Raw genomic sequence first — 26,467 nt, 5'->3', positions numbered from 1 at the left:
CGTGAAATGGAGACGAGCAACATAAGTCTCTGTATTCCTCGTCGACTATTTAACGCAAATATAAACACTGTAGTAATTTATTGAAAACCCCACCTACTTTAGTCTGGCCATCAGAGCACAAATCGCTTGGCTGCGCCGAACCCAGCGGCGAGCGCAGCGCACACCGCATCCTATGTGAAAGCCGCATTAGGGGCGGTTCACATATCGCGGACGCACCTGGAAAAACGAGCGTGTCGCACCGCATCGCTTTTATTATGCATAGGCTTATGGTAATTGTCAAAATAGTTTTTCCCACTTGTTATCCTGGCATAATGTTGCCTATCCTTTTATTTTACAGTTAAAAATAAATAAAATGAAAAATACACTGCTGTGGACGTTGTTTACTTCATTAATGTGTTTTAATGTGTTAATGGAATAAGGATGCGAGTAGGATTTGGTATTCGGTTTCGGATTCGGCCGAATCTTAAAAAATCTGGATTAGGTGCATCCTTAGTAAGTACACAACATGCAAAAGGTACAAACCCCAAAGTAAACGATGACGCAAGTTATCGTCTCCAATGTAAATCTCTTTTCTTGGACTACAACAAACACACAAATTGTAGGCAACAGTTTACTTCCTGGGCCGGATGACGTGAACAAGACCGACATCATTATAACTCCTTTGCTTCGGACTCAAAGCCTGTAAGTTAACTCCTGTTAGTATTGCATTGTGACCGAATCTTTCAAACATGGTAAGGAGCGTCACATTTCCTGCTGACATTAGAGGTATTCAGACCAATCACAATTTACAGATTAGCTGGCCAATCAGGGACAAAGAGCTTTTCAGATCGATGAGCTTTTTTCAAAATCAGTGTGTTTCAGGAAGACACTGATATCTGGAGCTACAAAAATTTACCGTATGTGGAAAATAATGTGTTTTTTTAACCATAAACCACACAAACACATTGTATTATACAAAATACACAAAATAATGTTTTTTTTTTTTTAGTAATGAAATAGGTGCTCTTTAATTTAGCAAGTGTTACAAAGGTTTCAATATGGCACACACACACACACACACACACACACACACACACACACACACACACACACACAAACACACACTTCAGGATTGTGCCCTCACCACGGACGGCACGCTCTCGGCCCGCGCTCTCACCCAATAATGGCGAACGCTGGGAGCTCCTGTAGATCGAAGGGAAAATCCATTCGGAAGTTGGTGCGGAAGAGAGCAGTGATGGTCACTGAGAAAAATTGAAAAGTTGAATGCAGATTAAAAAAGGCATAGAAGTTAAAGGTCCCCTGTTTATCTTGATGTCTTTCAGGAATATGGTTTAGCACAGCATCTCACCTGCATCTTTATTGAACACAGACAGCACTCTGAATATAAAAGCACTGAATGTAGCAGCGAAGTAGCCCCTCCAGTAGTTTCTCACAGCAAAATAGGTTGATGTGACCTCAATGCTGAACAACACACCTTGATACAGGAACAAGAAGAAAAGAACAATATTAAGGCATGAATGCCAATAACTGGATAAAAAAGCTTTTTTATATAAAAAATGACCTTAATTGTGTTTTAACTGAGAAAACACTGAAACATCCGTATAGCATTTAAATTGTAATTTTTAGAAGGATCTCTTGACAGAAATGCAAAATAATATACAAAACGATATTATCAGGGGTGTATAAAGACCTTTTTATAATGACCCATCATGTTTTTATTAACTTAGAATGAGACGTTTTTATCCACATACACGGAGGGTCCCCCTACACGGAAGTCGCCATTTTGTGACGCCATTTTTCTACAGAAGCCCTTAACGGACAAACTTTTTTTACTAAGTTGTCTCCAACGATGACATGTTTTTCCGGTGGCAGCTACCGTAGCATTTCTATGCGTTTCAAAAGCAAGGGGTGAGCAGCAGTGGACTGAGCCATTGGTTGCAATTCGCAATCTCAACACAAGATGCTGCTAAAATTTACACACTCCACTTTTAAGACGCTTTATTTTTATCATATCTGAATACTTTTTGTTACGGTTTATAAAACAAGAAAAACTACTTGCGGATTATGTAAAAAAAAACTTAAAATACTCTGAAAACAATTAAATAATACTTGTATCATACCTAATAAATTTTTTTATTAAAGTTTTTTAACTGTAACCAATATTGTAGCTAAAATGTTGAGGAAAAAGTAAAGAAACTGACAAGTATTTTCTTTATATTGAAACACCATTTTTAAATATTTAAAATTACTTCACCTCCAAGAGGGGTCCCAAAACAGCATCCGACCCCCACAGCACAACCCACTGTGAGGATGTCTGCATAACAATATGGGCTCTACTGACACAAAACAGACAAAAAGATGAAAATACAGGTGGGTGATGATGGGAAACTTTAATGGAAATATAAATGCCCTGCATGATTTATCAGCCCTGTCCTCAAATTTAATGCATACTAAAATTGATCTACCCTGTCATTGGATGATAAATGGGGGTGCAGTGTTTTTTGAAAGGAGAAGCCAAATTCTCCATGTACTTCTGTTTACCTGATAGACTCCAGAGAAGAAGGACATAAACCTGCTGAGCACAGCCGCACAGATACTGGCTATGTGAACAAAAGGACCCTGATATATTTCAAAAAAAGAAAAAAAAGAAAACAGAGGATAACTGTAAATCAAGCGCCAAGGGATCACTTATCTGAAATTGCAGTGCAATTTTTAGGCAGTAAAATATCCATTCTTTTAAATGTCAATACAAATGCCAAATTCAGACAAAGCTGAATTAAAAGTTGTACCTCCTTGCCAACTGGCAATCCACTGCCGAGGCCAGCAGTGAGTCCAACCACTTTGGCAATAAATGCTTTGAGTGTCAAATACTCCTTTAGGACAACACCTCGGAGGATGGTTTTCAGCTCTGGAATACCAGAGCCTGAGGAAAATAATGGGAAAACAAGACACAAGAATGTTGAAAGAGTTAAATATAAAGATGGTATATTGGATACAGAAAAAAAATGCTGAAACTGAAAATAGAAAATCTGACTAGAGATGTTGAATTGAAGAAGGTAGCTGATAAACCAGCAGGTGGCGATCATATCATCAAAACAGATTTTCAACTTTAAGAAATTGTATCATGCAAGTTTTATAGTAAAGCACTATTTATAATCTGACATTTACAAGAAAAGTAAATGAATGTAAAGATCACAAAGATTACTGACTCCTCTTTTAACCTTAGTGGAAATGGCAAAATATACTTTTTCTCTAAAGAACCTAAATAAAGTACATTAATACAAAAGTAACCAAGCAGAAGAAATGACATAAAAGCCGGAAGTACACACCAATGGCCTGAGGAGCGAGCAGGTGGCAGAACAGAGAGGCAAATATGATGAGAGCCATAGGATAGAAAACCCAGACCAGGTACTGCAGGGCGATGTTTCCCTTTAACTCCCCATAAAACCATTTATAGGCTGAAAACAGGGAGAAATACAGGTAGAGCCATGCAGAACAAAAGTGTGTTTTAGGAGAGGTAAGAAAAGGTGCAAAATAACATTGGATAATTTCATACAAAATGTAAGGTAAAAAAATTATATAAACAAATAAAACAAGACTTAAAGGGAATAAACTAAATAGAGAAACTTAAAGGAATAGTCTACTCATTTTCAATATTAAAATATGTTATTACCTTAACTAAGAATTGTTGATACATACCTCTATCATCTGTGTGCGTGCACGTAAGCGCTGGAGCGCGCTGCGACGCTTCGATAGCATTTAGCTTAGCCCCATTTATTCAATGGTACTATTTAGAGATAAAGTTGGAAGTGACCAAACACATCAACGTTTTTCCTATTTAAGATGAGTAGTTATACGAGCAAGTTTGGTGGTACAAAATAAAACGTAGCGCTTTTCTAAGCGGATTTAAAAGAGGAACTATATTTTATGGTGTAATAGCACTTTTGGGAGTACTTCGACTCGCCTGAAAAGTCCGCTCCCCTTCTCCCTCTCATAATGGGAGAGGGAGGGTGTTACTGCGCCGAGTCGAAGTACTCCCAAAAGTGCTATTACGCCATAACATGTAGCTCCTCTTTTAAATCCGCTTAGAAAAGCGCTACGTTTTATTTTGTACCACCAAACTTGCTCGTATAACTACTCGTCTTAAATAGGAAAAACGTTGATGTGTTTGGTCACTTCTAACTTTATCTCTAAATGGTACCATTGAATGAATGGGGCTAAGCTAAATGCTATCGAAGCGTCGCAGCGCGCTCCAACGCTTACGTGCATGCACACAGATGATAGAGGGATGTATCAACAATTCTTAGTTAAGGTAATAACATATTTTAATATTGAAAATGAGTAGACTATTCCTTTAAGCTGCAGGGACGCATGCCGCATTTCATGAAATTGCACATACTTTACCCTTTTACCAGTGGCGGCTCGTGACTTCGCTTCCAAGGGGCACAAATTCAAAATATGTGTTCGGAGTGTCTTGTGTGTTGCTCGTGTTTTCAAAATATGTCTTTGTTGCGTCATGAGAACCATGTGCATCACGTTTTTTGTCAAAATAAGTGCTGCACACGCACCAAAACCGTATATGATAAAAGAGATGCTCAAATACACCCAAGACACTCCCTTAACAGTAAACTCTGATTACGCATCTGCAGCAGGCACTTATTTTGACAAGACACGTGATGCACATAGGTTCAGTCAACGCGCCAAACACATATTTTGAAATTACGAACCACACTTGACGGGCTATATACAAGTTGTGACGAACCTCCAGGAGGTTATTGGGGGTCCCAAGAAAATATTTTAGAAAATAAAGACAAAGAAATAATTGTTTAAATTTGCTTTGTATCTATTATTATTAAACATTTTACATAAGAGATAGTTTTAACCACCTTATCTAGTCATTGTAAGTATATTAAAAAATATATTTTACGCAGAAACCAGCAGATGGGTACTCAGTTGGAGTTCTTTAATATTTATTTGTTTATTAACAGTGTTTGAAGTTTGCCAGTACACAGCTCTGTGATCTATTTTATTGGAAAATTATGATGACATATCCTACATTAATGCCATTATGAATAACAGTGGCGGCTCGTGACTGCTCTTCCAAGGGGCACAAATTCAAAAAATGTGTTCGGAGTGTCATGTGTGTTGCTCGTGTTTTCAAAATATGTGTTTTTGTTGCGTCATGTGAACCATGTGCATCACGTGTTTTGTCAAAATAAGTGCCTGCTGCACACGCATTAAAATTGTTTATTATAAAAGAGACGCTTACGTTCACAAAATACACCCAAGACACTCCCTTAACAGTAAACTCTGATTACGCATGAGATTATGCGAGTATCTGGCAAACAGGAAATACTATTTTATCATAAACCCTTTAGACGCGTCTGCAGCAGGCACTTATTTTTACAAAACACGTGATGCACATATGATCACTCGACGCGCCGAACACATATTTTGAAATTACGAACCACACACATGACAGGCTACATACATTATGTGACAAACTTCGCATCGTGCGCCCTCAAAAAAAGAAGTCACGGCCGCCACTGATGAATAATATGACAAGTCCAAAAGTATGATGTTTAATGTAAGCTTGGCAAAGTTGCAAGATTACAGTAAAAAAATTCAACATAAGACCAAGACGAAGAAAAGAGCATGTGGCAGATGTGGAATTCTGGGTAGTGTAGTACCTTGAAGACTCTTGGCACTTGCATAATCCATACTCCAGCTTACTAATGCCATCGTAATACCCAGGAGCACCAGGAAGATCCAGTCTTCTCCCAATTTAGAGACAAGGAACTTCTGTACTCGAGCCACACAATCTAACGTGAAACATTACAATCAATCACCCCTACAATCAGATCTCTATGCCGTATGTACACTTGCAGGACTACTGCAGGTATTTCACCCTGACCTCTGCACTTGGAATAAGAGCGGCGTTTCTTGAATGAAGAGGTCTGGGTCTGCTCCTGCTCCTGTTTGTCAGGAGCACTCCCCGTCTCCAGCTGCTGATGATGGTGGCCGCGATGGCGGTGGCCATGATGGCGATTTCCGCTGTGACCCTGTCCATGGTGAGCATGATGGTGGTGGTGCCCATGGGGGTGCCCGTGGTGATGATGCCCACCATGTTTTTTCCGCTGCCTCTCTGTTAGTAGGCGGGTGGCCTCTCTTCGCTGGGACCCACCAGGGGGTTCCCTGTACTCGCCATATAGCTGCTCACGGAAAGCAATAAACTTTTACCAAAAAATAATACAATAAACAATAAAACAGGTTTGACGAGTTTGTGACAGAATTACATTATTACATTCGCTTAAAGATTCAATAGTGACAAATATTTCAGCTAACTGCCCAGAGTTGCCCTTAAAATCCCAATAGAATAACATTATAAACTATAAAAGTGAAACTCAAAAGAAAAAGATGTCGCCCTAGTTTTCATGAACAACATGAAGCGTATAAGAGGTGAGAAGGGAGTCCAAAAATAGAGGAAAATCTACATGCTTGAGAAGATCCACCGGCGGAAGAGAGGTGGTCTACATTTAGATTTATAACCACCTGGATGAAACCCAGACAAGACATCTGGAAGATACATTACCTATGCACACACCACACACACGCGCGCGCGCACGCACACACACACACACACACACAAAGTTACTTATTTGCCTTGAATATCTGTTCGCTAAATCTGACATCTGAACATAAACATTAAACATTTCACAAAGCTAAAACATGTATTATTTTAGTTTCTGTCCAGAGAACATCTACTTCATTTATAAAGTGTTTCAACTATTTTTAGCACTCACAACTTAACTGAGTAAATGACTAAGGTTATAAGTAGATCAAAAGAGTAAGTGCAATACAGGCGTTTCAGTCATCTTGACAGGTACTACTTGTACTTTAATGTGTCATGTGTCAGGTTTATTTTTTTGTGAATAAGCTAATACAATATTTCAAATATATTTATCCAATTTTTTACTTACGTGGCAAAAAGCCAAGTAATAGGCAGGCAGGATAATTGTACATCCAGCTGGTTGTATTTGCAATATAAACCCTGACAGTGATCAATACCTCAACATGTTACCATGGTTTTACAAATGTTTATCAAAAAAAAAAATAATGTAAAAAACATGTTTTTTGTAAGGGGTGAAGCAGACATTATCATTTACTTAGAGGACATATGATGAAAATCTAACCCATTTCATGTTTAAGTGCTCTACGCCCAGCTGCATTACTTCTTGAACTTCAGCCAGCTCCTTGTTTCCTGTCTCCCATTATTGGACAAACTGATTAATCCAGGTGTGCCTGACCTCAGTAGTCACAACAACAATAATCAGACACACCTGGATTAATCAGTTTGTCCAATAATGGCAGACAGGAAACAAGGAGCTGACTGAAGTAGCTGGGCATAAAGCATATTGCGTCCCCAGTGCTTCTATCAACCTAGAAAATACGAAAAAGATCAACCCAGTAACTTAGTTTTGGTAAACCATACTCTGCAAGCATGTGGCTCCCCCTGTGATGTCAGAAGGGGATAATACCGCCCCTTAATCTGTACTATTCAACCACTGCACTGCAGTTTAGAGCAAAGATCAGCTTGTTTGCATTTTAAAGGAAACACCCAAAACAGCACATTTTGCTCACACCTACAAAGTGGCAATTTTAACATACTATAATAAATTATCTATATGGTATTTTGAGCTAAAACTTCACATATGTACTCTGGAGACAGATTTATTTCAGTTCTTTAAAAAGTATTGTGAAATGTCCCCTTTAATATAATATAATATAAAATAATATAAATCTTTCCACATGCTAAATAATGTCTTTTATGTCAGAATAACAATGCATATTAACTCTAAAATGTTGTTGTTTTACCCATGGTTTGGGAAAATGTGGACATTTTCTTGGTTAATTTAGCTAAGAGAATTAGTTATATTTTACCCAATCATGGGTTATTGAAGCAACCCTGCATTTCGAGTGCAGTTAATGTGCTTTTACTTCTCTACAAGGTGGAAAAACAAAGACCAACAATTAAATAACATAAATAATCGTTCAAGAAATGTACAAATATTGATAAAAACGTAGAAAAACAGTGTATGAATTGAATGCTTAACAAAATGTCACCTCAACAAACCAAAAGTCAAATGAGCGCCATCTATTGTCTGACACATGAAACAGACGGTTTTGCTCATTCATTCGACTTATATTACTGCATTCACGCGTTATTATTACCATAGATTGTTAAAAGGTTATTACCGTTATTTTGTGATGGCGACACGTGACATTCCACTCGGAAGATGTTCACTTTCTCGAAGTGGGGAAAATGCGTAGCAATAATCTAGCGATAAACTTATCTGTAGCAAAAGTAACAACTTAAAATAAAAACCGTGTGAAAGAATATTGTGGCAGATGTAAAATACATCAGTACAACATTAAATTACATTTAATGCTTCTATTAAATATTGCAAAAACACAGAAAGTGCGTCAGGTAACAATAATAAGTGAGTGGAAGGGCTGCACGATTAATCGTTTTTAAACCGAAATCGCGATGTGAATGGTTGCGATTTTCGAATCGCAAGAAATGCGATTATTTCGATTCAAAACTATTAAATATAACAATCATCTAGTACGCAGTTTTTGACAGTTCGCTTCATGCGCATTTTACGTTTGATGCAGTTTAGACCAATAGAGTGCATGAACACTGAGGTGCTGACTACACGTCATCACACCATTTGGAAAACATGAGCGCGAGCAGCAGTTCAACTCCTCAACAAAGTGTACGGCCATATGATTTCCTCGATGCGGAAAACACGGACAGAATCGCGAAATGCATACAAATGGAATTAACTGCACAACGCGGAATGTCATGAAGTTGGCAGATTTTGGATTCAGTCATTTTAAAAACGCATTATAACTCATTAACCGGCAAATGAAAGGACAGAAATGCGCGAAAACATTTCCCTTTTGTGTAATGTTGGACTTAAAGAAAGGTGTATATACGTCCGTTTCTCGTCATGCATCGCAAACACTGACAAACGCCTCATCAGACTATAAGCAGGTTTCATTAAAGCCCGGAACACAGCAGACGAAACAGGTACATTATACTTTCTTGCACGCGCACATCTGCACCGCTTTGAATATTTACAGGCATGAGGGTTCATGAAGCGCGCACACAGAGAGCAGTCAGCACACGCGTGATCACCAAACTTAAGTTTTCTTTCTAGTCTAAGTGAACATAAACAGCTGGATGTTTATCAGTAGGCTATATTGAAGCAGAGCAGTTTAGCTGTCTTGTGTCTTAAAGTGACAGTAACCTGGTGCTTTCTGTGTCCGAAATGTTTATTACACACCAAAAATTAAAATCACTCCTTACTCTTAACTGAACAAGCTTCTGCAGCTCCACATTTAAAATCCTACAGTGAGGACTGTGCAGTCTTTTATTTGTATTTTTTGCTTATGTTAAATCATAGATTCTAATAACTAATATATTTACATTTATTACAGATGCCTGAAAAGTAAAACAAGATGAGTATTATCTTATGATTAAAAGAAAAACTAAACATTTGCTTGTCAGATGCATTGTTGTAGTGACAGCCAAAATACATTGGCCTATATGTTATTTTAAATAAAACTTTCAAAAAAAAAAAATTAAATTGTATTTTTTTTAATGTTCTTAGATTAAAAAAAAAGTTTGTCTGCAGAATAGCAAAGTCCTGCAGACAACTTGGTACAATGTTTAAGAGGTTTTAAATAAACAGTAGCACAGCATCTTTCTTTGGTGCTATTAAAACCACCACAACAAACCTGGATGTACCTCTTTTATTATATACTAATGAATCGCACTTTAAATTGCGAATCGCAATTTTGATCAGAAAAATCGCAATTAGATTTTTTTCCCGAATCGTGCAGCCCTAGGTTGCAGCGGTCATGTGGTACTAGAAGAAGAAGTCGTAGCGCTAAGAAAAATCCCAGTCCACAAGCTGTAATTACGAACTCTACGAGGATGTGAAGGCTTTTAGATGCTGTAATCTTGTAATTACGATATGTATATCCTAGTAGTTCACAGCAATGACTGGGTTCCTGTCTGTCCAGCAAACAAATGTGGAGAACACTTCATGCCATACATCTTGGTATTCGTTAGGTTCCTCAATTAGAATTGAGGTAATTTTTACACCGTTTACAAAGTTACTTATTACCATGAAACATTACTGAGCATTTTGCCATCAGATTTTCCAGTTTTGTCAGTAAAGAAAAGCCTGAATTTGCTTAGTCTCGCGTAGCCAGACCTTCATACTGAAGGTCTGGTGTTTTTCGCAGCTTTTTCTGGACAAAGCCCACCCACAAGCTGTTTGACCGACATGTCAATCAACCAATCACAGTTTGTTTTGTCTAGCATCACATTTCGGACTCCCCACAATAACGAGCTGGCTGGCAACAAGTCAGTTATTGAAATAACCAGCCGCAATCGAATAGCATCTAAATAAACAACATTACTCACCAAAGAACAACGTTGTGCACTTCATCAACAGCCACACCAATGAGACGCTCCCGTTAAATGTCTGTTTGAAGCATATCTCTCCACTTTTTAACACATACAAGCAATTCAGGAGAACCAAACTTTTTGACTCCACTAACTGCCTCAAGCAAAACTCTTGGACGTCTTTTAGAGAGTCTATGCTGCGAACTTTGCATATTTTTGAGAGTCCAATGTTTAGCTGATCATGATAACTGGTCATTATTATCCACGTGGACATGACTGATTCTCTGCATCAATGGAACGCCAGAGCTTTGTTTTCCAGGGACCGAAACTAATCGCGACACTCGCGTCTCCTGGAAATCCGGTTTATTTCAACCAATCAAAAGACGACTTTAGACATTCTCACAGGGTTTCCAGAAAAGTGTACGAAAAACATCAGACGTTCAGCCAACAGTTTGTGGGCGTGGCGTCTGAGGCTGAGACTAGAATTTGCTGACCACTCCGATCTGTACAGTAGGTAATGATATCAGAAAGGACAGATGCAGTAGCTTTCTATCTATTTCTCCAAACAAAGCTTAGCCACATGCACACATGTAATATTAATATATATGGCATATCTTACAGCTAACACATTTTTCCATTAGCATTTGAGATACTATTAAGCCCCCTGTATAACTCATACCATAAGCTATGCTATTCATATGTAACCTTAGAATGAACTACACTGGCCAGAGAACAGTAAAAGCTCTGCTATGCATAGTGGACCCACAGAGAAATTTTTATTACTTAAAATGTTGCTCATTCATTGACCAGGCGACTTAATAGTTTTTTTTTTGCCAGTTAAGAGAAATAAAAAAATGACACAAATGAGACAATTAGCCTATTGCCATGCAGTATATAGTAGGATTATGAGGATTTTATGTCAAATGTACAGTAGGTACTTTTATACAAATCTTTACATCAACCTATCAGTATCCCAGTGTTCATTGGGAATCAAACCCATGACTTTTTCACTGCTAACTCAATGCCCTATCTCAACTGAGCTACAGGAACTGCAAACAGCTTATATAAAAAATTGAAGACTCATGTTTCCATTTGCTCTAAATATAATCCATTTGCTATTTGAAAAAAAAGTTCTTAAAGACTTTCCTGTGATTTGTTTTTAATAGGCTGTTAATAAACTAACTTATATATGTATTTGAGTGTGTTTATATATACATAATAATTACAAACAGCACACACACATATTATGCTAAAATTAACTATATATATATATATAACACATATTTCAAATTGCTTTAGTTAAGCAAAATTAGTTTTTTATTTAGAGCTGGGCAAAGATTAATCACGATTAATCGCATACAAAATAAAAGTTAATTTTAGCATAATATGTGTGTGTGCTGTGTGTAATTATTCTGTATATATAAACACACTTACATACATTTCAATTTTTTTTTATTTATATATAATAAAAAAATTTTATATATAATATAGAATATTTTGCATATAAATAAATAAATAAATAAATAAATAAATATATATGTAAATATTTCTTAAATACATGAATGTGTGTGTATTTATATATACATAATAATTACACACAGCACACACTTGTATATTATGCTAAAATTAACTTTTATTTTGTATGCGATTAATTGTGATTAATCTTTGCCCAGCACTAATTTTTTTAATTCATTTATCTTTACACATGCGCTAAAACCACACTGATCTGTTTAAGCATTCATCTGCAGTCGCTAACGTTTCTGAACCCATCAAACTTGCGTCTATATTTGTTTTTATTGCTATTTTGCGGTTTAAAATTGTATTGAATCAAAGCGCTCACTATCACCTTTGGAACAGGACCATGTGGATGATAGGTTTATCATGCATCTCTCTTTCTCATAACATATCTGTCTTTCATTCCATCCATCTATCCAGTTACATTCACCCATTCCCACAGTACATGTAATCCCTTGCTTTCTCTAGATCCACCTCCTGTTCCGGTCCGATTCTACATTAACAGGTTTGCACCCCCCCAGACTGAAGCTAACTTCTTTCAACCGGGGTTTGTAACACAAGCTGGGGTGCTAATAATATCTTTGGTGTGACCCAATGTTCACAGCCACACTTCTCTACACCTCTCTCTCTCTCTCTCTCTCTGCTCGTCTGTGTGGATCTTTCTTCTAATTTGCTCATCTGTCCCTTAAGGCCTCAAAGTTGGAAATGTATAACCAGGCGACACTCTCATGCTAACTGGCAGCTAACAATAAACCTAGTGTTAAGACAAAGCATGTTGTAGATGAATTAATCCAGTAGGTTGATCAGATAGATAGATCAAGTCATCTATGTTACGTTACAAATCTGCTCATGCACTTCTGCCGTCATTTAAATTAGAAACGGCCGCACAGGAGATTGCATGTGGACATGTGGATGTGTTTTAGGCCCATGCGTATATATGGCTGTATGTGTGGGCTGTTGAGGCGATTGTTATGCTGTCGTCATGTGATGTTATGCAAAGTCATGTAATTCTGCTGAAGGTCTTCTAAAATAGAAGTTATTCCAGTGCTGTGATGGTCACACTTGTCAGCATATCCTGACATGCTGGTCATTATGCTAAAGCTCTTTCTCTGAGCTCGACTTCGATGACAACAATGCAATAAGGAATGTATAAATAAATACATGTGACACATTCAAATGCAGCCTGAGACACAGGGTGACAATATCAACTGTGAATTAAACAAAATGCAACTCTCAAACGAATATTTCCAAAGCATGCATGTATCCTGTTTATTGTATATAAAGGTGTTTTATTTAGTAGACAGTGAATGACAGATAACCCAAACTACATGTTCATTTGACAGTAGCCTACTGTATATTTGCACGCACACACACAATGCTACATGCTGTTTCATATATCACTCTGTGACATCATTACATAAACCGCAATAAATGACCTTAACTGATTACATAAGAAAGAAACACCTTGATAATCCCTCTCGTGAAGATACATCACCATCTCTCAAAAAAACCCTCTCCTATTGTTTTCTTTCCTAGCTACAGCACCAGTCCTACTTGTAAACATAGTTTTGTAAACTGCACCTGACAAAAAGTTATCTCATTTGTAAGTCGCTTTGGATAAAAGCATCTACTAAATAGTTAAATGCAATGTCAAATATTCTAGCTTTGCTTTCTTTCATCCAGTGCAAATCAGTGTAAGCAATCGGTCTGTCACTTTAGATATTCTGGTTGTACAGGATCTACTACTGACAGGATGAGCTTAAGTAATGCGTTTATGATTGTGTTTTTTACTTGTGCAACAGTGTAAATTTGGCTGATTTTCTTTCTAGACATCTTTACAAAAAAAAGTCTGTGTTAAATGGGACATTTCACAAGACATTTTTAAGATGTCAAATAAATCTTTGGTGTCCCCAGAATACGTTTGTGAAGGTCTAGCTCAAAATATAAAGATAATTTATTATAACATGTTAAAATTGCCACTTTGTGAGCAAAAATGTACAGTTTTGGGGTGTGTCCTTTTTAAATGCAAATGAGCTGATCTCTGCACTAAATGGCAGTGCTGTGGTTGGATAGTGCAGATTAACTCTTTCGCCGCCATTGACGAGATAACTCGTCATTTAAGAGAAAACGCTTCCCTGCCAATGACGAGAATTTCCGGCTTTTATCCACCAGGTGGCGCACTTCCGCAACTTATACAACCCAGAAGTAGCGCCTCACGTGTGAAAATCATGAAAAATGCTGGTGCTGGCTGGCAACTTTTTTAAAAAACGCTGGCGGGGAAAGAGTTAAGGGGCAGTTTTATCCCCTTTTGACATCACAAGGGGAGAAAATTTTCAATGACCTATTTTTTACATGCTTGCAGATAATGGTTTAACAAAACTAAGTTACTGGGTTGATCTTTTTCACATTTTCTAGGTTAATACAAGCACTGGGGACCCAATTATAGCACTTAAACATGGAAAAAGTCAGATTGTCATGATATGTCCCCTTTTAAACATTTGTCACAGGGCTTGGAATAAAGATCCAATAAGGATTTGGTCAACCTTCAGTTGGATTTAGACAGAAGAACTAATGTTGTGGATTTGGGATTTATGATAGTGTGTAATGATCATTTTTTCAGAGAAACAGTTGAATAAATCTTTCTAACAGTTAATCAAGTTATTATTAAACTTTGAACTTATTTTTGTAGTTTGTAGTGTAACCTAATAAATTCTTTGTTTTGCACATTACTTCATTAAACCAAAGTAGTTACAAAGTACAATCCCAAAATACAGAAATGCACAAATGTAAGGTTTCATACTAAAATTGTAAAAATTAAATGATACAAACAATACTTAACACTGTAAAAAATGCTGTAGTTGTTATTTACTGTTATTTACTGGCAACAGTTGGTTCAAAGTTAAACGAACATTAATAAGTCTTTACAGAATAAAACTATACAATAAAAATCTCATGCAAAGCATTCTGGGAACAAAAATCCTCATTTACATTTTTCTGCTTTTTTCTTCAGATTATGATTCCCAGAATGCTTTGCATGAGGGTGTTATTTAAGTTTTATTTTGTCAAGATAAAGACTTGTTAATGTTCATTTAACTTTGAACAAACAGATGCCAGTATTACTGTAATTTCTATACACATTTTTAACAGTACTTTTTACTTTAAACTTCAATTATTGTTGTTTAAATTATTAAATGCTTAATCGAAACACCAAACTAAAGGAACAAAACCTCCTATAACAACACAATCGCTCATTAAACTCTTGTATAAATTCACACTCAACACATTGAATCAACCCTCAACAGTGACAACAGAAACAAACAAGTCATGCTGAGCGCAGAAGGTTTAAATGACAGAACAACAGCGAATCCCAACACAGCAAAGGGAAAACAGCAGAAACATAAATAGCAGTAAATAAAAGGTGAGTGTGACTGACCAGGGTTTGCTGATATCTCAGAGACTTCCTTTGCGACGCATCTGCGGCCATTGACACAGTGTCACTTTCCCAAAAATAAACCGCCTGTCTGTCTTAGCATTCCCACCCTGGGGTGGCACGGACTGAGGGCACATACACACACACACACACACACACAAGTTCTCTCAATATCTCTTTCACTCTCTCTCTCCAACACACACAGTTTTCCTGGCTTCATGCATGCACAGGCATCTCTCGTTCTCTCTCTCTCTCACACTTTCTCTCACACACCTTCTCATGTGGTGCAATACAGCAGTCCCATTGCCCAATTAAGTTTTGTGTGTGTGTGTGTGGTGTATGTACATATCTGTACATGTGCTTGGGTCATGTACATGTGTTTCTGCTCTTGTGTGTGTGTATGTGATTGATACAAGGTTGTGAGCAGTAGATGCCAATCTAAACCCTGTGTACCGCTTCATTAGTGGGTCTGGCTTGTTTCGTGGGCCCATCTGGTCGCCCCTGGCAACACACTAAGACTTTGATCACCTGTTCATTTGGACAGGGGACAGCAGAAGGAACTCCCTGCCCCCCCTTGAAACATGATGAGGGGAGAACAGGGAGGACCTGATCAACCCTGGCCATCTCCGATTTACCCTTTTCATCAGTATGTTGAGCAACATACTCACAAGATAGTTAAAGAGATAAATATATTTATATGTATGTTGGATAAGGATGCGTATATTGGTGCTCCTCAAATAGCTCAGTGGTGGAGCTTTGTGTTAGCTGCACAAAAGGTCATGGGTTCGAACTGAGGGGCAACCTTCCGATCTCTCTGATGAAGCCAACGTGGAAATGACTTAGACTGCAATTTTTTGACGGGCCGCTATAGAGGCAGGCTCCAAAAGGGAGTCAAGTCCCATAGACCCCGATGTTAAAATGCCAAAACTTCAGAGCAGAAAATAATATGTTTACAGCCTGGTACAAAAAGTGTTTTTGGTCTATATAGCTAATTTTGCCCTTCATGACAACTGTGAGGAGGGTGAATTTTTTTGTAGCTCATTCGTATAAATTATATTAAGCCTTAAAGTTTGTATAATTAAGGACGTGGCCACTTGATTTATGGGTGAACTGCCACTGCTATCACTAGAATGGAGCTAGGTGGGCGTGGTTTCAACAACCAGGAACCTCAGGTTTACCCACGTTCCGCCTCTTTTCCAATTTTCGGTTATGTACCCATAAATGGCAGACACTGCCTACTATTGGCTTCAAAAAAGCTCTTCAAAAACCTATGGAGGACGTCACAGACATTAGGTCCATATTTTTTACAGTCTATGGTTCGAACCCAAGGCACACATAATGGTTGATTCTCGCGAAATTAGAGTTATAGTCTCTTCATGCACATGATTTCAAATGACATCATACAAACCAATTTTTCTCCCCACATTTAAGGGGAAAATTTTCATTACCGCAACATGTCCATTACTGGATTTCGGTTCTTTGACATGGAAATATTTATAATAAAAAAATCTAAAAACCTTCAGTGCATGTTATACTATAAACATTTACAGAAAAGAAACATGTTGTATTTGGTGATCATTGGTAAATGTAGAGACAATAATAAAGAATATAAATGTGTCCAAGAAAAAATTTCTCATCCTCCGCAACAATTTTTAATCATTGTTCTCAAGGAACTAACATTAAAAAAAAATTGTTGAAAGGGACATAATTGACTGTGACACTCAAGATGGCTACCAGGTAAGCAGGGTCACGTTCAATCTCACACCGGTGCACAACGTTTTGCTACGGTTTCCGGATTGAATGACATGTTTCCTGGAAACGGTGAGCAATGGCATGCAACATGCAGGTTTAAAAAGCGTTTTCTCTTGTTTGTTGGGTGTGTCAGAAATGTCGGCCCAATCAGCGGCAAGATGTATAAAACCACGCGGTAGTAAAGAGACAGCTCGCTCAATGGGTTCAAGTTGGAATGTTGTCTTTCATTCTGGACGGCCAGGTCAGTGACTGTAACATCCTATATTGCAACCTAAATGAGATAAAACATCAAAGACAAATGAACAGTACTATCTATTCAGACATTTGCATATGATGTGCAAAAAAAAGGCTTCAAGAGAGAATCACCCATATGGTGATAAAAAAAATGTTGTTATGCACTTTAAGTCTTTTTGGGTAAAAGTGTCTGTCAAATGCGTAAATGTAAATAAGGGTAAGAAATCAAACTTAGGACTCTTAATAGAAAGCAAATAGTTAAATAAAAAATAAACTTGCAATATTATAAACATGCTTTACGTATATAATACACATTTTTCACAAAACTTCAAATTATAGTTATGGAAATAAGCTTTACAAAAAAATGGCACAGTATAATTACAGTAACAGGTATGAACCCAACCCATTAGGTTGTAATTTTGGGTTCACTGTAAAAAATCCGTAGAAATTTCAATGTTATTGCAGCTGGGTTGCCGGTAATTTACAGTAGATTTACATTTATGTTATTTACTGGCAAGAGTTTGTTCAAAGTTAAATAAATTTTAAATATTAACAAGTCTTTATCTTTACAGAATAAAACTATACAATAACAGCCTCATGCAAAGCATTCTGGGAATCAGAAATCATCATCAACCTTTTTCTGTTTTTTGCTTCAGATTTTGTTTCCCAGAATGTTTTGCTTGATGCTGTTTTTTTAGTTTTACTCTGTAAAGACAAAGACTTGTAAATGTTTAATGTTCATTTAACTTTGAACAAACTCTTGGCAGTAAATAACATAAATGTAAATCTACGGTAAATTACCGGCAACCCAGCTGCAATTTCTATGGAATTTTTTACAATGTTGTTTTAACCCATTGTTGGGTCAAATATAAAAATTTTCGTGGTTAATTTAACCCATTGGCTGGGTTTGTCCCTTTTTGACCCCAATAAAAATAACCCAGCATTTTTTGTGTGTTTTTAGATTTTGATCATATAAATAAATATTACTGGGTGATCATTAACTAGTTTATTTTTGTATATAATATATATATATATATATTTTAATTGAATTGAATTAAATTACTGAACCTGAGAACCAATCAAATCATCAGTTATGGTACACAAATGTTTGGCATGGGAAGGCGGAGCCTAAAGCTGTAGGCTGGGGGTGTGGCAGTAAAAATGCAGGTATGTGGTTCACAAAAAAAAATAAAAAACCTGTAGAGTCAGAAGAGACAGACCTGATGATAGTCCGGATACAAGACTGTACAGCATGGAAAAACACATAGTGTTGTTTTTGAATAGCTGATTATAACAGAACAACTTCTAAAAAGGAAGAGAGAGAATATGAGAAACAGTTCAATCACTTTTCCACAGAGAGGAGGATGACATGTAAGTTTATTTACTGATTTGAAACATATATTTTAAAGCACTGTTAGAAAGATATTATACACCCATGTCAAACTTTCCATATTAGTTAGTTTAATATGAAATACACGATACATTCCTATATTTAAAATTAAGTTTTCTATTAAATTTTTTTTGAAACGAAACTAGCTGTTTGCAAAGCTCATATTGTTTAGTGTTTGTGTGTTTTGGGTGTGAGTGCGTGCATGTGTCGGGTGTGAGAGTATGATGCCTAGGCATCATAATGCAGAAGAACTGGTTGAGTGACAGTCTTTGAGAGTCTTTTATTCTGTTAAACAAATGGAAAACAATGCATTTAAACCAAGAATGCATTGTTAAAGACTAATCAGCTGTGAGAGTAACTCATGTGTGTCATTTTATGTACACATTTCTACATGAATATTCGTTTTAGATTATAATTGATATTCAAATATACAGTATGAAATATAGTCATTGTTTGTTGTGCTTGTATTGTTGAATATCAAGTTACAAAAAAAAATGTTTTCCTCAACAGTATGTCTAATACGTCTAACTTAACGTATCCATGTATACCAGGCAATACTCTCTGTGAAGTGCTTTTATGTGTTCAATTCATTGTCATCCTTCTATCACTTTTTCAACTTATATTGAAAAATATATGCTTATATTATTTCTTAAGGTTTTGAGTCAATTTATGTCATTTAAGTCAAACCCTTATAGGCAAATTGTGTAGGAATGAATACTGTAAAAATAAGATATACTGTACAGCATGTTAGTAGCAGTTCTGATTCATATTGCAACCTAAATGAGATAAAACATCAAAGACACATGAACAGTGCTATCTATTCAGACATTTGCATATGATGTGGGTGACTTTAGAGAGGAATACAGGCGTAGCTACATTATATGCAATGAAAAGTTTCCGTCTGATGAGCGTACTTAGTAAAGTTGTGAGACTTTTGATGTCATAATAATGGTGTAGTGTCTTTTCATTGAACTATGATAAGCAAGTATGACAATATATAGTATTTCAGAAACAAGGTCCCTTTATCCACAAAATGCTTTTTTTAAGGATCTCGAAAAATACTTTCGTTGAATGCATTGTTGTAACAACCTGTCAAAACAAATGCTTCTTTGAAATTACGTATACATAAGTCGCCCGGTGAGATTATCTGTTAAACTAACATTCGTCTAAATTTATGTACTGACATATATAAAGTCTTATGACTATGTTATGTTATGTGTTAAGTGTGTTCAGGTGTTATAAAAATCAAACTAACAATCTTTCTCTTATTCTTTCCTGCAGAAGTGCTTTTATATGAAGTAGAACTGATCGTTGTTCCAGTGGTGTTTTTTGTGCTTTTTTTCACCATATTTATCATCGTGTTGGTGCTCAAATGTTGCTACCATAAGCCAACAAAGCCTTATCAACACCATATAATTGAAAAACATGACAAACACAACCCTAATAACACACAAGCATCAACAAATAGGCATCGCAACAGCGCCAGACAGCACCTGCAAGGCATTGATGGTAACTACACAAGCTATTTTTGTTACATTGGACTGTATATCCTACATTAAACGATCTATACATGCTTTATTTAGCAATCTTATTTTTTATTAATGATCACAATATTTATTTATATATTGTGTGTTTATGTAAAATGTTTATTTACAAATATTACTAAGCCAGTCATTTTGTGACACCTATTCAAAAAAAGCTGTTAGGTATTGTATGTCTGTATATTTTTAAGAAACTAATGTCTTAACAATTCAAATGTTTCTTCATGTTTAATTTAACACAAACAGCACCACCTCAGTTTAACCCAATGGAGCATGAGGTTATCCCAATGTCAGCCAAAAGTCATCATAACAACCAGAATGGCAAACCTGCAGTACCGCAGACGTCCACAGAGAGGAGCCGTGACATCTTTGAACTGATCACACCACTGCCGCCTACCCTCTCTGTGCAACACCACGATTCTGTCACACTGTACAGAGCTGTCATGGACAAACAGCCCGTCATTTTACGAGTGCTTAAAGGTAAACCTAAAGGAGAAGAACAGAGATTGAGTAATCAGACATAATCTAACAGATTCTAGAAATAGCGTCAACCAAACAAAACAATAGAGGATGTATCAAAAACTACAGGTTTCCTTAGACTTAATTTTCATTTCGTTGGTATTTAAGTTTTCGTTGGTTTAGTTTTTTTAAGATGATCCATATTTTGCTTATTTTTAGCTAAAACAACTTCATCATTTATTACCATTGACAACAGACTTCCATTTCAAACAGTTTGACGCGTTTCATCCTGTTAGAAATCGACACGCCCCGTTTGACGTCATTTCTCGCAACTCGTCTCGTGCATCTTCTATTATTTTTTTTTAAATTTTCTAATATTTTCTTCTCCAATACAGAATTGCTTCCCTACAAAATAAGTTTTATTATTTTTTTAAATTAATCCTTATAAGATATATTTTGACGACATATTATTATCAGTGGAAGACAATAGAACACAAAGGAAAAATTAGGAAATTAAAAATAGACAAAAGAAAAGGCGAAAAAACAAATTGCAGCTTGTAATGGTAAGGTAAGAAAAAGATTTTCAAACACAAAGGCAACATTTTAGAGAATGTAATAAGTGTACGGTTTCCCTCACGAAAATTAATATGGTTTATTGTAGTAAAAGTGTAACCATGTTAGTAAAACCATGGTTAATTTTCGCAAACTCTCTTATAAAATCAAAATATAAAGGACTAAAGATTTAGATCTATTAATGTAAAATTCCCTTTCAAACAACATTTGTTTGTTTCTGAGCTGCGTTTTTGTAGGCAGATGTCTCATAGACATGCATATAAGCTTACAATTAAACTACATGTGTTCCAGTAGCATAATTGGCTGAGCATTGCATTAGCAGCACAAAGGTCATGGGTTTAATCCCCAAGGACCACTGATACTGATAATGTGCTGGATGGCTTGTAAGTTGCTTTGCATAAAAGCATCTGGCAAATGCATACATGTAAATGTAGCCTGAACCGAAATAAACTCATTCCTTATTCCTGCTTTATTTCCCCGCCTGCAGAATCTGCTGATTCCCGAGAGCATAAATCTTTTCTGGGATTTGCCCGCTTCCTGAAAGAGCTGGGCCCTCACACATCTCTGCCCAGACTGCTGGGTGTGGTGACTGTGGAAAGGCCATTGATGATCGTGATGGAGGAGCTGGAACACAGAGACCTGTTAAGCTTCCTGTGGAGGTGCAGACAGGAACAGAAAAATCCCCATCTATCTTAATGTCCAATAAATAAACCTTTATTTCTTGTACTGTCATGCTTTGTTTAAAACAGTAAAGGTTGGAAAATACAGTATTGAATAGCTTGTTCATTTTTTATTTATACTGTATCCTTCATAAAGTTATACTTTGTAAAGTAGTTGGTCTTTGGAGAGAGACATTCTCTGTCCTTATGGAGAGCATATTTTGTGATCAATATTTTTCTTAATGCAACTGTCAGTTGTCAGTGTGAACACATAATCTTCATCTTTATGACTGGTTGTAAATCTTTTTTATAGGAACACACGGGTCAGACAGCACCGTGTGACTTGACTGAAAGGCGAATCTTTACCATGGGCGCTCAGATTGGATCTGCTCTGGTTAGATAACAGATTTGCTTACAGATAATAACATCAGAGAATCATATTGACAGCTGTAAGAAAAGCCTAGCAGTGTAAATAAATACATTTATGAACCGAAGGCATTTATGAGCTACACTGTAAAAAATGTCTGTAGAAATTACAGTATTAATGGGTATTACTGGCAACTAGCTGCCAGTAACTTACTGTAGATTTTACATTTATGTTATTTACTGGCAACATTTTGTTCAAAGTTAAATGAACATGAAACATTTTTTGACTTTATCTTCTACAGTAAGTTACTGGCAACCAGCTGCAAAATTACAGCAAATTTTTTAGAGTGTACCTGCTTTTGACAGAATATACAGATAACTTAATAAATCATATTGTGACTTTAACTCTTATATGCATTGATCATGGCCTTTATGATTTATAACATACAATGAAGTTATTGTTAATTGTTGTTTTTGATAAAATGTCTCCTAAATCATAGGAGTATCTGCATAGTAAAAACTACATCCATGGCAACGTCAGAGCTCGAAGCATCCTGGTTGGTCGGGACCTGTCAGTCAAGCTTTGGGGGTTGGGTCCAGCATTTCGGAGGGCGATGGATGTGGGTTCTTCGATGGATAGTGTGGAACATGTAGAAATGAAGAAGTGGCAAGCTCCAGAGGTGTTGGCACGGAAACCTCTGCAGCCCAGTAGCGACATGTGAGTGCAATTTAGTGTTCGGTATCTTTGATGTGCTTCATAGACGTTTGATCTTTATGTTATTTGTTCTCATTCATTCCAACATAGATGGTCGTTTGGCATTTTGCTGTATGAAATGGTCACGCTAGGTAAGTGTGTCTGTCCAAGTTCATTAAAATGTACATTTGGATACTGTTGAAATGACTTCATGTGTGTAATCTCAGGTGAGGTTCCTTTTCCCAACATTATGCCAAGTGAACTTCTGCAGTATTTACAGAGAGGAAATAAATTGAAAAAACCACCCAGCTGCTCTAAAACACTGTAAGTCCAAAACACACACACACACACACACACACACACACACACACACACACACACACACACACACACAGAGAGAGAGAGAGAGAGAGAGAGAGAGAGAGAGAGAGAGAGTTGAGTTTGAAACATCAACCCACATAAGATCAGAACCCTCTGAAACATCTGATACAAAGTAAAATCTCACTGTTTACAAACAATAACTGAGATCCTCATAAAGTCTCCTAAGCTTTGAAAGAGCAATTTCTGAGTAATACATTTTTATTTGGAAAGGAACATGAAGAAAATAATACGTGACCAGAATCCAACAAGTAGTATTACTTATAAAATATATAAAATTAGTCAACAATATGTATGTAGCAGTATATATGTAGTATAGCATATAAATTTAGCAGTATATATGTGGTATAATATATACATGTAACAGTAATTTCTGTAGCAATATATATGCAGTATTATATATACATGTAGCAGTATATATGCGGTATAATATATGCATGTAGCAGTATATATATATATATGTAGTATAATATATGCATGTAGCAGTATATATGTGGTATAATATATAAATTTAGCAGTATATATGTGGTATAATATATACATGTAACAGTATATATATATATATATATATATATATATATATATATATATATGTAGTATAATATATAAATGTAGCAGTATATATGTAGTATAGCATATAAATTTAGCAGTATATATGTGGTATAATATATACATGTAGCAGTATATATATGCGATATAATATATACATGTAACCGTATATATGTGGTAAATTATATATATGTAACAGTATATATGCGGTATAATATATACATGTAGCAGTATATATGCTGTATAATATATACATGTAGCAGTATATGTAAGGGATAATGTAGAGGCAGCCGGTAGTTATCGGGAAATAAGCCCCGACAGTGTGATCAGGACCCGACACGAAGCGGAGGGTCTTGTATCACACTGAAGGGGCTTATTTACCCGATAACTACCGGCTGCCTCTACATTATCCCGCTTATTACACGGCTACTTGCCACATAAGAAAAAAAACTGGACATGAATATGAATTTGAAACATTTTATTGGCATATTTGTTTTAAATTAACATTTTTATCCTTCCGCGAAACTTTGCACAGATGCATAAAATGATCGTAATACCTTATTAAGATCCTCTGCTTCATACTTGTCTGTCAATTTTTTTCTCTTTTAGCCAATCTTTGAGAAGTTTTAATGCCCATTCTGTATTTCTTTGAGTGTTGGCTTCTTAGCTGTCATGCTCTATTTTTTCAAGTTCAGTCTCAGTAAGCTCTCTGTGTCTTGTTGTTGTTCGTTCTTCTATCCACTGTTTAAATGATTTGTTTTTTCCGTACATGTTAAAATGAATGTCAAAATTTTCCATTCTTAATTGTGGTTGTCCAGTGTTTGTCACAAGATGGCGCCAAACAGTAATCTTTGTTGGCGCGGAGGGATTTAAAACATACAAGTAGTACCGGCTATGCGTTATTACTTTGGAACGGTTATTATTTGAAAAGAATGAACCTGCAAATGTCTCAACTGACCAATCAGAATCAAGCATTCCAGAGAGCCGTGTAATAAATGCGGAATAATATATACAATATATACATATGAAATACAGTAAAATATATGACACATTTTTTATATAATTATATACATTTATATGTAAACAATATATTATAATACATATAGTACACAATATACAGTATGTGGTAAAATATGAACAGTTTTATTATTATATGTGTTATATAATTATATGTGACCAGAATCTTTAAAAAATATATATTTCTTATTAAAATGTATAAAATTATAGTCAACAATATAAAAGTAAATAGCAATAAATAAATAGTGTATAGCATGAAATTTAACAGTAAAATTTAAATTCAACAGTAAAAACATTTTACTGTTAGCTATGCAGTTTATTATTATATGTTTATTAATAAACTGTGATGTTTATTTGTGCAGATATTCCATCATGGAGAACTGCTGTCATTGGAAACCAAACGATCGAACCTCATTGGCTGAGCTGATTCGAAAGCTCCAATCAGCAGAGAGCAGAGCAAACGATCAGACAGTGATAAGAGTGTCAGAGCCGCTGGACATAGAGAATTACATGAAGGAAGTGGGTTACACAGATTCATTCAGCTATGCTGCGCTCTAATGCTTCTTTTGTGTGTCATTCAAATTTAAGAATCACTGATCATCAAAAGATCAGCACACTAGCTATTCATAAATGACCATTGCAAGGTTTCATGCTAGTACATTTAAAACGTTCAAAAAGAGCCCAGGGCAACCAATCTGATGCATTACTGGTCTGGTGCATTATGGTTGGTTTGTGTGTTAGGCACACGGGTTTGAAATAACATGAAGTTGAGTAAATTATGAAGGAATTTAAATGTTTGGGTGATAAGGAAAACACCCAAATAATGGAGAAAAAAAAGTATAATTTGCACCAAATTTGTTATAATTAAAGTAATGTAAATGACTCAATGGGGAAGTTTATGTCATACTGTACATAAAGCCTAAATATATGTTACACACGTCATTAACATTTTGTTAGCACAGTACTTAACACAATATGGATTTATTTATTTCAGTCCATGGGTATGTAGCCACATCCTTTAATTGTAAAAGTGCCTTAGTTGCTCTTTGCATATGTCTGGTTTTGCATTGATAGTGCGTGATCATTATTGTATGTAGGCTATGTATTTAAACAACATTTATTATTATTATTGTTAGTATGTAAATAGATTTTTGTTATCATCAGCGCATCAGATATGCTGCTAAATATACGGTTTATTCATGTACTGAATATCACTGCTAAGTACTTGGAAAATAAATTTAATTCTGACACAAAATGCAAAAAATATACACTATCTTGTCTTCTTAATCTATACGCTTAATCAATTTCTAATGTACTGCTTTCCTGATGTCAATACAAGGATTTTTGTACTTATGTATATCTAGCATCGCAAATATTCATAGTTGAACTCATCTGGAAAATTAACTGCAAGCCTAGTCACTGCATTTGGA

At 36.0% G+C, this 26,467-nt stretch overlaps 2 protein-coding genes across 3 annotated transcripts in view; one reads left to right on the top strand and one right to left on the bottom strand.

The window, feature by feature from the left end:
- Window positions 1-15,611, bottom strand: part of clcn1a (chloride channel, voltage-sensitive 1a) — a 33,157-nt gene extending 17,546 nt beyond the window's left edge. The window contains exons 1-9 of one of the 2 annotated variants that reach the window (XR_012359783.1): window positions 15,429-15,611; window positions 5,915-6,212; window positions 5,691-5,822; window positions 3,330-3,458; window positions 2,790-2,923; window positions 2,542-2,619; window positions 2,255-2,333; window positions 1,349-1,474; window positions 1,157-1,241 (exon numbers count right to left, since the gene is read on the bottom strand). Coding sequence is in view for 1 of the 2 variants with exons in the window: in XM_073858485.1 (XP_073714586.1) it covers window positions 1,157-1,241; window positions 1,349-1,474; window positions 2,255-2,333; window positions 2,542-2,619; window positions 2,790-2,923; window positions 3,330-3,458; window positions 5,691-5,822; window positions 5,915-6,212; window positions 15,429-15,479 (1,112 nt within the window). In the remaining variant the exon portion in view is untranslated. The remainder of the gene's footprint in view (window positions 1-1,156; window positions 1,242-1,348; window positions 1,475-2,254; window positions 2,334-2,541; window positions 2,620-2,789; window positions 2,924-3,329; window positions 3,459-5,690; window positions 5,823-5,914; window positions 6,213-15,428) is intronic. The other variant, XM_073858485.1, reaches the window with a different exon arrangement.
- A 2,986-nt stretch (window positions 15,612-18,597) lies between these two features.
- Window positions 18,598-26,303, top strand: styk1a (serine/threonine/tyrosine kinase 1a). The gene is made up of 10 exons (XM_073858484.1): window positions 18,598-18,782; window positions 19,312-19,379; window positions 20,086-20,310; window positions 20,589-20,822; window positions 21,862-22,048; window positions 22,352-22,427; window positions 22,900-23,117; window positions 23,205-23,245; window positions 23,321-23,417; window positions 25,400-26,303. The coding sequence occupies exons 2-10, from the start codon at window positions 19,313-19,315 to the stop codon at window positions 25,593-25,595; spliced, it is 1,341 nt and encodes a 446-aa protein (XP_073714585.1). The 5' UTR covers window positions 18,598-18,782; window position 19,312; the 3' UTR covers window positions 25,596-26,303.
- Window positions 26,304-26,467: the final 164 nt, after the last annotated feature.

This window comes from Misgurnus anguillicaudatus, chromosome 20, assembly GCF_027580225.2.
Source record: "Misgurnus anguillicaudatus chromosome 20, ASM2758022v2, whole genome shotgun sequence".
Classification (NCBI taxonomy): domain Eukaryota; kingdom Metazoa; phylum Chordata; class Actinopteri; order Cypriniformes; family Cobitidae; genus Misgurnus; species Misgurnus anguillicaudatus.
Note: the sequence above shows the minus strand (reverse complement) of the source record. Positions and strands in the feature narration are given on the sequence as shown.